At 38.7% G+C, this 13,040-nt stretch overlaps 1 protein-coding gene across 1 annotated transcript in view; it reads right to left on the bottom strand.

Moving 5' to 3' along the window:
- Window positions 1–1,948: 1,948 nt before the first annotated feature.
- Window positions 1,949–13,040, bottom strand: part of LOC116099971 (small ubiquitin-related modifier 2-A-like) — a 74,083-nt gene continuing 62,991 nt past the window's right edge. Inside the window, exons 2-3 of the mRNA XM_031384050.1 lie at window positions 2,092–2,230; window positions 1,949–2,021 (exon numbers count right to left, since the gene is read on the bottom strand). Coding sequence (XP_031239910.1) covers window positions 1,949–2,021; window positions 2,092–2,230 — 212 coding nt within the window. The remainder of the gene's footprint in view (window positions 2,022–2,091; window positions 2,231–13,040) is intronic.

The raw sequence follows: 13,040 nt of genomic DNA, 5'->3' as shown, positions 1-13,040 counted from the left end.
AAGGTGCTTCATAAACTCATTGCATTGAGGTCTCTGTCTCTGGTGGTAAAGGATAAGCTAGAGATCATGTCTCTTTTGCTTTGTTTTCCAATCTGGCTAGCACTGTACCTGATATACAGCTGGTGCTCAAATGTGGTAAGTCCATTTGAGTCAAGAAGCAAACGTGGTAGAGTCTTCTTATTTCTTCCTATACCTTTACTCCCCTCCACCCCAACAGTTATCAAAATAGTCAACTTCAATATTTTCTCTCATGACTGCCCTCTTCTTAATGTTTTGTTTTGTTTTGTGTTTTTTTCAGAGCCCAAGAACCTTGTACAGTGACTGGTATGGTCAGTCATTATTGGAATGACTGCATACAATATGAAAATGGGGGTGGGTGGGGGAAGACAGCATCTAAAAGGATACGGTCATGGGAAACGAGATGTCTTTTCAGTAGCACAAATAACACTGAAGCAAGAGAGAATTTTCATGTTGGGTAGCAACCATGGAGGCTACTCTGAAGGACCTTTCTTTTTTTAAATCAATAGCACTGTGAATTTTAATATGTATATTTAAATGGGTACCTTTGTGCAAATCTTTTGAAAATTGTGGCATTTTTAAATAATTCATAGTAAGGCTAGCATAAAGAAACAACTCCTGACTGATAGAATTATAATGGAAGGAGTTAGTTGAACACCAAATATTTGCAAAATCACTTCAAAAGACATTTGAGGACTAACTATCATGAGGCTTCATATAACTACTGAATGTGCTTAAGCAGAGAGGGAATATTGGCTTTGAGAGCAGGATTTTGTGTTTTTTAAAGAACGGTTTAATATGCAAATAAAACATTACTTTAAAACTAGAGTTTCTTTATCATACAATAAAGCTGTGATCTGGATTGGGGCGGAATGCTGCTGGACTCAGATCCCTGCCTCCTCCTTGTTCCTACAACAGGAACTGTACACCTCTCAGTTGAAGGTAAGTGGGGGAAGTCTTTGACAGGTTACTTGGTATTCAGTTGATACATAGTGAGTAGCCCCGAGGTTACACCAGGACTTCAGGAACACCTATTTTAATAACCACACTTCCTAAAAATACATGGGTTGTGATGTCAGAAAGGCGTTGTTTTACCACACACAGAAGTAACCACAAGAAAGAACCTGCAAGCAACAGTTTCTACAGTAATAGATTTTGATGAATATTTTTTCCCAAAATATTCTGCTGATGCTTGACATTATAATGAATCACGCCAGATCACATCAATCATGTGTCACTTAATACACAACAACCCCCAAACCACAGAGTGGCTGGGAAAGACAGAGTGGTAACTGGCTACAGTTAGGAGATATTGATTTTTTTTTTCATTTAAAATAAGAAGTTTATTTAAACAACAAGATGCTTGGTTTGAAGGGAAACCTATCCACAGGAAAAACTATCCACAATCATTTTGTCCAAGAATAATTTACCCCTACTTAAAGACAGATTGCCCTACATTTTACAGGTGTGTATAAAAAAAAGTTATAAAATTGTTTGTGGGTTTACAGTAATTGAAAACACTGAACTTCTTTAATAGAACAAGGTATGCAAGGATTTTATGGTGTTGGGCTCATTTGTTAAAACAATGAGATCTATTAACTTACTAGAATATAAAGGTAAGAGCAGAAAGAGCACCAATGGGGAAAGGGGCTATATTCACAGAACCAGTACTTTCCATCAGACCATCTCCATTAGATATCAACCAAAACAGATCATTGGCTACCTCATTAAAAAAAAAAAAAGGAAAAAAAAGCACAATATACTTGTGCACATATATCAGTTACTTTATGTACAACTAAGGAATGGGGATGGGGGGATAAATGGACACAGAAAAGTATCCTGTAGTGGTCAGGATGTGGCAGGACCAAATTGCGGCTTATGTAGTCTTGGACTATGTCAAAATTCTGAACTAGAGCCATAGGTTCCCTTGCTAGAAGACACATCCTGTCTGCTGCTGGAACACATCAGCCATAGCTTCACCCTCCATTTCCAACTGTGCAATGTGTCTGTTTCGTTGATTGGTTGCTCATCCAACGGGAATCTGACTGTTTCATTGACAAACTTTGCCATTCTCAACAGGCTTTCATTGGCTTACTAAGCGATGCCTGCCTCTTAATCTTAAACTGTACCACAGAACCTCCCTTCCTTGTTATTTTCAAACGATTATGATCGTTGTTCTCAGTCTTGACTCCTTCTGTGGGCTTCTCATTGGCTGTGACGAGTAATGGACTCTCTTCAGCCTAGCTGCTGCTTCACAAAATAGGACCAGGTCTGCCCTGAAGATGCAGACAAGCAGCTCTGGGAGTGAGAGGTGATGAGGACCCCAGAGGCCTTACGGCCTTGCCATCTTCAGAAAGAAAAAAAATACTGCAAATACTTCATAGTTTTACCCAACCACCAACTCAAAAATGTTTCAAAATTCTGTCTGGAATGTAGACACTAAAGAACAGCTTTATAGTTGTTGTTTTAGCAGGAGGTGTATACTAAGAAAAGTGAGGGCTCAGACAAATATTTTAAAGTATTTATGCTATAAATTCACAAATATGATCAAGTATGTTTTTGAAAATGGTAAGTTTTCTTTGTTTTCACATCTTTAAATTTTTATTCTAGAACAGTTTTAGCTCAAAACTTCCATCTTCAAATAAAATTTAGTATAACATGGATGAAAAAAGCCAGGTGGAATGGGGCTGATGAAGCTGACTATGGCTGGCTGACTATTGTTGTCAACGCTATTGAAACTCTGCATCAATCCTAGAGTAAGGTTTTGTTTCTGAAGTCTATGGCACAGTGAAAACTTCTGAAAGTTGTATCTGTCAGTATTCTGCTACTATAACAAGAACCTGAAATGACTAGTTTAGAAAGAGAAAAGGTTTATCTATGGCCACAGCATTCTGGACACGTCCAGTCTCAACTGATAAGGAGAAAAGGTCCATTTTGTTTTTTAATTCTGGAAGTTTCTGTAAATGCATATTTTATTCTCCTGATGGAATTGCCATCTCAGAGGCTTACTGCTGAATAAGCTCACCCTTTCTTGCTCTTTCTGATTCTGGCTGGCTGGTTCAATCCAGCTGTTCTGGCTCAAACTTCTCTCCAAGCTGACTGATTCAAAGTGGCTTTTCTCAACTTCTGACTGAATTGCTCAGCTTGGCCTCTAACTCTATCAGCCTGTTCTTCTCTTCTGGCTCCATTTCATTCTCTGGATCATTCTGTATTCATCTCTGTTTAGCCTATTCTCTGTACAAGCTGTCTCTGTAAAACTGTCCCAGTAAAAACTTCCTCTGACTACCCTCCTCTCTCCCTCTGACTACTGTCTTAAGTAGCCTCTCTTTCATGTCTGTTCTCATAAGGGTTGGGCCTTATCTTATCTCTGACTCATCCTGTCCAGGTTTTCTCTGATTTGTCACTTTGTTGCCCCTAAATTAGACATCACCATCTGACATGGGTCCTTCCTTCTATGAACTAACTAACTTTACCTACATTTAGAGACTAAAAGTCTCTAATCCAATCTAATCTAATCTAATCTAATCTAATCTAATCTAAAGGATGTGTCTGTATTCCAGCCAGAGGGATTAAAGGTGTGTGGTCCCTCGACAGAACAACCTTGTTGCTGGATTAAAATTCCTCTACAAGTTTCAATCCATTATTGGTATGTGCAGCTGCCTTCAGGACAAGACATCATACTGTGACAGCTATGTATGGCAAAACAGATCCTCATAGCTAGAGTATGAAAGAGAAAGAGGAAGAGACTGGGGTCCCAACATGTTTTTCAAGCACTTGTCTCAAGTGACTAAAGTCTCCCTCTAGACATTGCATCATAATGATTCCTGCATATAGTGCCATGCGATGGGGGAGGTAAGCCTTTAGAACATGAGCATTTGAAGGATATAAATCCAATCCATATCAGTGTCATTAGTTGTTATCTTTACTGATCTTTTTTTATGGCTGCATAATATTCCATTGTGTAGCTATAACACAGTTTGTTTATCCAATTATTCATTGATGAAAATTTAGTTTTTTCCTATTTCTAGACTATTCTGATTAATGACATATATATCATTATTAAAATGAATATTGGGAAATGAGAAAACAAATGATTAGAACATATTTCCATACCTTTTATAACCCTAAACTGAAACAAAACATGAAAATTTTGCATTTTGCACGTGACTGTAACCATCTGAGTCTAGGCGAGGGAAAGCAGCAGCAGCAGCTTGTTTGACCTGAGACACACTGCAGGCAATCAGCTCAATTTACTAATGGAGTGTAGTGTATGTAGCCAGCGAGGCACCATCTGCTTAGAGTTCAAATCCTCACACTTACTACTAGTTGTGCATGTTTATCAGTTCATTGTTCTCTCTTTCTCAAACATAAAAAATGTTTTTTTTTTAATCTGTAAAATGGGAATTTTAACCACCAACAATGACACTGCACACATAGACATTGAATACCATTGCTTCCCATGCAGCAAGACCCCTATCATCTGTGTTCCAAACTGAGAAACTACAGTATTGCTGTACTTTTGTATGTCATTCTGAGTCTTTCTTGGTTCTAAAATATAAGTGAATCCTAGGCTTGGAGGACTGAGAGTTTGACGTAAGCCTGGGTTACAAATCATGTTCAGAGAACTTGACAATACTCTGTCCAGAAACAAAGGAAATAATATGTGAATGTTTTTCTAACTTTTCTTATGATTAAAAAAAATTTAACTCACTTTAATCATAGATTTTTATGTACAGAATCAAAGCATATAAACAAGAATTCATTCTTGCCTGGTATAGGAGTACAATCCATTAATCCCAGCCCTTAGGAGGCAAGGGCAGGAAGATCACTGGGGGTTCTGGCTCAGCCTAGTCTATATAGTGAATTCTAGGCCATTTAGAGCAATATTGAAATATTGTCCCATTCTACCATGCCACACACAAAATGGAGAAAAATGAATTTTCTCTTTTTTTTTTTTTGACTCGCGGAAATATACACAGAGAAACAAGGCAGTGACTGAAAATAACAGCCAAATTTTTATACCTCTCATTTTAGATGCTAGAAAAATATTTACTCTTCAAAAGATGTCCCTCTACCCTTGCATCTCTTGCAGCTTTGGTCTTGGACATTGGCTGAAGCATTTTTGCATCTTTTCCAAATGACTAGGATATTGAAATGGAAGGTGTAAGAATCCAGAGACCAGAATGAAGAACTGTGGCCTTTGGCCTTTAGAAAAGTGTTCATTTAAAAATCATAGCGTCCAATTTGTGCTCCATGAAAATCAGAGGTGTGTTGGGCAGCCAGAAGCTCAGGGTTTACAAAAATCCTCTTCCCCTAACCCAAGTTTTAAACATGTGAGGGCAAGTCACATGGGAAGAAAAGAGACCATGGACTGCTTTGATGACAGTTGGCCATCGCCTAGGAAACTGCTCCCTTGGTAACCGTGGTCAGTACATCTGTCTAGTTGCATTTCTTAAGACTCATTCTCTACCATAGAAAATATATTTTAAAGTGAAAACACATAGAAAAAAAATACTATTGTAGCATAAATAAAAAATAATGGAGTTGATAAAGATTCCTTCACTCTTATGGTGAAAGTGTTAGGAATTATGATATTAAGTAGAACATGTTTAGGAGTGTTATCTTATAAATGAAAACTAAAAAACCCACAATTTAAGATAGCCTGTAGAACAGAACAAAACAAATCTAAACCATATAATCTCTGGGTTTGATATTCACAGTACACAAAGAATGTAAGACTTCATAAAAGTGTTTGTAGGGAGTTTATGCCAAACGTGAAATACTCGCAATTAAATGAAGCTAACACATTCATTCACAACTGCACCCACCTTGAAGCAATGTGGGCAAGAGGAAGGGAGGTGAGATTAAAGGCCAAATCCAGGAAAGGATAGAATGCTAAGAGTGCCAGAAGTTAAGAAAAGTAATTCTGAAGTAAAAAATGATAAGATGGTAAGAAAACATAATTTAAAAAATTACTTTATTGCTATTTTGTGTATGAGTCTGCATATACATGTTCGCACTACACTACATGTTATCCCTGGCGCCTGAAGTGTCCACAAAAGGGTATTGGATCACCTGGAGCTGGACTTGCAGATAATTATAAGCCATTATATGGGTTCCCAGAATGAAACTCGGGTCTTTGGCAAGAGCAGCTGCTGCTGCTATTAAGCCCTGAGCCCTCTCTCCAGCTCTGAAAGCATGATTGGAAAAACCCACACACATATTTGACTCATCCACAGCTCTTAAGGAGTACGAAAAGCCTACACTGAATTATCATTGATCTTGAGAGACTAGAGATAACTAAAATTCAAATTAAAAAAGTTGGTTAAAGGTAGAAATGTAAATATCTTAATACACATTATGTACATAAATTTCATTAACATTTTTATTCCTATATAGATATCTTAATAAATCACAATGGACGCAGTCAATGAAGGCCATCATTGATATTAGAATTTGAAGATTCTATGCCAATGAGCAGAAAAGATGAGGCAAAGACAAGATGGGATGCCATAGCACATGTCTGGGAAGCAGCAGATAATGAAGGGGGCTGAGACAAACTGCTGGTTATGATTTGTGATGAACCTTAATCAATACACAGGATTTTACAAGTTCTCTGTGTACATTTTCCTCAACTTGACATAGAACATCCTTATGGGAGAGGTATCATCCTTTGAGCTCTCTCACAAAAACTTGCTATATGAATGGTCAGCCGCTTGGAAGCAAGTCTCAGAGATAACACTGGAACACTCTATGGTCCAAGATGGCAGGGGAGGAGAGCAGGTGGAAAAGCAGACATCACCGGCTACGTCAAAGAGGAATTAATTCCTAAGGGTTGGACCATAAATATGCAGAGATTTTAGGAACACTTTAACCAACTTATTTTACTTATGTTTTACTTTTTATGTTTGTACAAGTGTGAAATATGATAAAAATATGTGTCTAAGTCTAAAACTGTTCTTTTGGTAAGTACAGAATAAAAATTCTAGGTGATAAGAAAGCATTACATTATTGCTTAGGCAGCAGAGTTATTTCTCCCTTACTGGTAAGGGAGACTTGCTGTGCCACATGTTGGCCAGTGCCATAGGGATAATGAAGTAAAGGGCGACCGTTGACCACCAGTTTTTACCGTTGTAAAGGTGAGGAACAAATAGGGAAGTTGGGATGGAAGCTCAGACAAAGAAGGACACCATATTCCTACCCATCCATCCCAAACGGAAGGAAGCAATAATGATTAAAAAGTATGCATGAGGGCTGAAGGAGTCACTCAGCAGTTAAGACTGTGTGCTACTCTTGCAGGGAAACCCACTATCCTCATGACTGAAAATTGCCTATAATGGCACCTGCACTCATGTGCATATACCCCCATATGGACACACACACATATATGCACATGCATACACAAACACACAAAAGCATGCATGCACACACACACACACACACACACACACACAAAAAGCATGCATGCACACACACACACACACATGCACACACACACACATACATAAATTGAAAAATAAACTTAAAAAGATAGATTAAAAGATATTTTAATATAATAAAAGAAATTTGATAAGCACTTCTTTACGGCAAAGAATGCCATCATTAAACAATCAACTTAATCAATTTTGTAGGTGACCTTAACATTTCATCTTAGTCTGCCTTTGTCACTCAACCAGAAATCCAATTTAATGTCAGATTTGTACATCAAAGAGCCCAACCAAGTTCACTATATGTATTTTCCCAAAGGAAAAAGAAAAACGTAACCAAATACTAAGGTTGATATAGACACATTAACCAGAGAAACACTAAATTTGTCAGTTCTATAGAGCAAGCTGATTCTTTCCACAGATAAATTATTCTTTGAGACTATCTTCGATGTCAAATATAAAATGGTGTCTTTACAATACCGGCAGTGAGTCACAGTACATGCTCTCTTTCAACTGACTTATCTACCAGGGTCTTTTTGTGCCTGCTGATTGAAAAGTCAGACTGCACATGTTCCCTTTTCCTGATCTGTTTGACAGTGTCCCAGACAAACATTGGAGGAAAAGATCCTGCTTGCAATGTTACATCACTGCCTGTGAGATTCTGCTGCCACTCGGCAAGAGGGGACACAATTGCCGCTTTTGAGTGTAACTTCCATTTTGTGCAAAGCTATTTTCACTTTGGCACATGCACACAATGCAAAAAATGAAAAAACTCCTAAAGGGAGCATGGAATCTGCACACCCTCGCGCTGATTCTTCAGAGCTCATTTCTGAGAAATGTATGTGTTTTGAGATTCACTGTAGCAGAAAAAACTGTATTTACCAAACCATCTAGCAGATTCCTAGACAGACATAATACCACCTAGCCTATTCATTTCATGTTGGCACTTCTCTTCCTTAAGAAATTAGATTTAAAGCTCATTTTCTTTCCCCATTGATACTAATTTTTGGAGTAGCCAGTAACTGTTGTTAAAATCTTAGTGACCTTATCTACTTGTGGTAGAGACCAAAACTGTGGGTACCATTAGGAAGGCTAGGTTCCCCAGGCTGTCCTGCAACGAGATGCAGCCATGTAATGATACTCAAGCCAGGAGGTGTGGAATATATATATGTATATATATATATATATATATATATATATATATATATATATATATATATATACATATATATATTTGTTTCCACTTCTTACCCCTTTTTATTTTTGCTTGCTGTATGATTAATGCCAAAACCCTGGTAAGGCCTCTGGAGCTTCCAAGATGGATAAGCAGTAGGAAGAAAAAGCCTGGATCTAGGCACGACCCCACAGAGCAGAGCAATTGCTCAGTTCAAACCCGTATTTGGGCTAAGAAAGACACATCAGCTTCTGCCGTGTTAAAGTGATGAAATGCTTGGAACATTTGTTTTGCAGTCTAATGTCTCTTAACCAGATTAGCAATGGCAGCAGAAAAGAGAAGTCTTCAACTATTTACCATAGGAACTCCCAGCCCATGTTCAGGTTTGGATGGGGCATATAGTCCAGGATGTACATGCTAATTGATTGTACATATGAATGTAAAATCATGTTCTTCTTTGTGACAAGGAGAAACATGGTTCTATCAGAAACAAATGTATGAAGGGTTTTCCTCAGAACCCCAAATAGAAGCATACAGTGAAATGATGTAATAAAAGATTACAGAGCACAGGGACAAAACTAGGCCAGAGGCAAACATCTTGCTCTTCACACAGATATTAGAGAATCAATTGTGTTTTGCATTTGAAAAATACTACTCTGCCGGTATTGTTAGGGACTGGCATGGATCTATTTACATAGAAGCAGCATGTGACAGTCTCTCCCCAATATATGTACATCACCAGAGAAAAGGACTCATACAAACTCTTTAGCACAGGAAAACAGGCATAGGACAGGGAAAACAATGTTCTCTTAAACTTCAGTTACTTTTTACTTATGCCATTTTCTTCCTTTACAGCTGCAGATGATCTTGGGGTTAAGCTTAGTTAAGTTTGAGATAGGAGCTATTTTTTTTTCATCCCACCGAAAGAGTCCAAAGTAAGCAAACCTACAGAAAAAAAAGGGAGGCTAGTTAAAGGGAGGCTGGTTTTTAGTGAGTTTTTTTGTTTGTTTATTTTGCTTTGCTTTGTTTTGTTTTTCATGAGTCCCTTACACGCAAGGCACTTTGGGAATCTACCAGTCCCTTATCCTTTGTCACCCCTGAGGAGGACTCTCCATAGGACGCATTGGGATTCTCTCTCTATACCTGCTTAAGACATGCTGTGTTTACCAAACACATTTTTTTCTGGTAGCCTAGATTTCCAGGACTGATGTCCCGGTGTCTTAGAGTGTTTCCCAGTTCTCAACTGAATTGCATGCTGATGTTTTGAATCTCGGATACCTTTCTTTTACAGCATATAGAAAGGCCGCAGCTACAGATGTCGATGCGTAAACAACTAGCTTGAGATGGTCTTGGTCCTTCTCTGGGTCCCAGTCTTGTTTCTTTCCCCAGTGACTCATAAGTGGAGTCTGGCAGTCACACCTTTCCCAACCACATAAACATCAGAGCAGGTTCCAACGAGCCCTGTGTTCCCCATCCATGAGAAAAGGAGCCAGACGGTCAGCCTTTTGTGTCTTCAGATTCATACGCACCTCCCTTTCTCAGAAACAATATACAGGGGTGAGGGGTGCGGGTGAAGAAATGCCCTGAAGTGAGATGCTTCTATTTCTAAAAGGTGTCTCTTCCCACTTGAGAGGGATAATTGACTCCAGGTAGCTGTGTTTGAAGGCAGAATGGTCGACTTTCAAAGCCAGGCTGTTAATTTGCTCATATTAACTTTTGAGTCACTTGACTGGACAGTTTAGGAAGCAACAATTCTCTTAAGATTCCTTTAATTACATTTGGACAAGCTTGTGCATAGGACAAGTCCACCAGCTTATTATAACCATGCAGCGTTTCACACACCATCTTCATTATCTTGTGCTAAAGAAGAACACACACTCTTCTCTGGGTAATTTTAGATTGGCCACTGACACACTCTGCAGTGTTTATAAAGAAAACAAAACTTGGATGTTGGCCCTTTTAATTATAACTGGCAGAATCGCTACACCCCGAATCACATAATCTCTTCATAGTATATCTCTGAAGACATCTGCTTGCAAAGCAGAAGGAACTTGAGTCTAAAAACAAACTTTGCACTAGATTGATCGGTCTGCCGAGCCCTGCTTCTGAAGTCCTGACGGATCTTGAAAGATATATCCCTGAACTTTTAGAAAAGTTTAAATGATCTGTTGTGGAGTGCCATCCAACTGTGCTTGGTTTGGACATTAAGACTTGCGACTTGAGTTCCTGTTTTATTGCCAAGTCTACCGGCCCAATGGTTGGCATCATATATTTCACCAGGCCTCTCTGATTTGTAGCTTCCAAATAAATGTCGGTCTAGTGTATCATGTGGCGAACTCCAGCATACCATTTCACCTGGGAAATGATCACCACTTATGAGGGTATGTTCTAGGTTCTTTGTCTGACATGCTGGAGACAACAGAGCACACAGACCATTTCAGCAAACAATGAAAGCTCATCTATGACATCATCTTGTCTGTTCACTATTTACTACTTACTTCCCAGACTAGCGACATGATCAAGTCCATCTCTGAAGGGCTATCTTGTCTGTCACTTAGTTTGAGGTCTTTAAACTTGCTTCATGACCTAAAAGGTGAAGCAGATCTCTGTCTGGTCATCTTTGTTCTGCAGAGGCATTGAAACCCTGCCTTTCTTGAGTGGGAGACTTACTCATGAGCACTTGAGTTCCCCGCCCAAACGCAAGAGCCTGAATGTGGAGCCAAAATCAAATTGCCTACATTGTATGCAGTCATGTACCTCATAACGCCCCACCCTGCTTCCACAACTCTTGCCAAAGAGTCTGGTTTTCCTTTCCCAACACAGCATTTTCTGGAGGCCAGGATGAATTGTTAAATACTAACAGGACTTTAAGACCGCTGCTGGGAAAGTGGAAGCAATCGCCTCGTCCTGAGAAGGTCCAGCCAAAATGACTACAAATCCCGGCATTTAATATATCTGAGAGAAACAAATATTTAGTGTTCTGTTAGACAGCTCTTCTCAGGAGCTTTATCCCAAGTAACTGAGCTAGTGATTTAATGTAGGACACTGGCTATATTCTAAATGAAGAGATTATTCCCATCAGTATTAAAACTTCCATATATATAAGTACAGAATCTAGAAATTACACAGATGATGTATACATTTCTTAAATGTTGGAAATACCCAAGAACCATTTCATGGATGTTGACATTTGCCGCCATTTTAATACTTAGTTTATTATTCTAGAGTTGTCTTCCTACTCCCAAGATTTTCTTTTTTTCTGAAAAGTGTAGAATAATCAGTTTCTCTTAGACTCTAAGACTTAGAGGAATGACCTCTTAGTCAGGGCATTGTTTTAAGGTCTGGTGGTTCAGCATCGCATTTGGATGTTAGGGATTTTGTTTAGGTTCCCTCTCTTTGCAAACTGAGAAAGACAACGACTTTGACACACATTAAATGCTGTGTAGGATCTCATATGTATAGCACCATGTATGAATTTGAGAAACATGGAAACTAGCAACACTTAGAAGGAGGCCAAGTATGAAAATAAAACATAAATGCTGAGAGAACCAGGAATAATTTATTTTAATGGAGCCAATTTCCCACTCCCACTTTGTACATTTCTGGTAGAATTATCCAATGTATTTCTTTTTTCTTTTTTGACAGGTCATGCCAAGTAGTCTTTGGCTGAGGGATATAATGAGAAAAGACTAAAGATGATGCAGGGGAAAAAAAAATACCCTTGTGTGAGGATGCCCTTCTAGAACTTTCTGTTACCAGAAAGCAAGACTGCAATGTTCTTGTTCTACAAGTACTTTTGCGGTATGCCTTGGCTTCATCAGCAAATGAGAAATTGGTGGGACAGTCGGCTAGCTGGGTCTTGGAGAGGTATGTAGCATGTACTAATTCTGACTTTGCTAATGTGTATGACTTTATGCCTAGACAGATGCCTAGTTCCAAACTTCTGGTTTTCATGGACAGTAATCTCTCATGTTTTTTATGGGTTAGGTAAATCTTCCTCATAGAGAATGGATAAAAATATTCATGTATACTGTAAAATCATTTGTCTCAAATACAGTTTTGTAAATCCAAAAAGTCCCTACCAGGCTCAGAGAATCTAGAAAAGTCTGTGACTTTGGCGCACCTCTCTTCAGTGTGAAAGAAGCAAGCACGGCTACTCTGATTCTCATAGGAAATGTAAAGATGTAATTTCTGCAGTGAGTAATGGCACAAATAAAATTATGTTTATTATTTTATTCACAGCATTTAATTATGGAGGGAGATGGGTAGTCAGATAGCAAAAGAGCTATAAATGAAGAAAAGACCCGTCTGTTCTTTCTAAATGGATGTCTTAAGACAACCGAGAAGAACATTACTAGAATGCCCAGCCTAAGACAGACTCCAGGGCATAAGCATCCACTCGGGATTTGTCAAATTCCGTA

Source organism: Mastomys coucha, unplaced genomic scaffold (assembly GCF_008632895.1).
Source record: "Mastomys coucha isolate ucsf_1 unplaced genomic scaffold, UCSF_Mcou_1 pScaffold20, whole genome shotgun sequence".
In the NCBI taxonomy this organism is placed as follows: Eukaryota; Metazoa; Chordata; class Mammalia; order Rodentia; family Muridae; genus Mastomys; species Mastomys coucha.
This window is presented reverse-complemented; position numbering and strand designations above follow the sequence as displayed.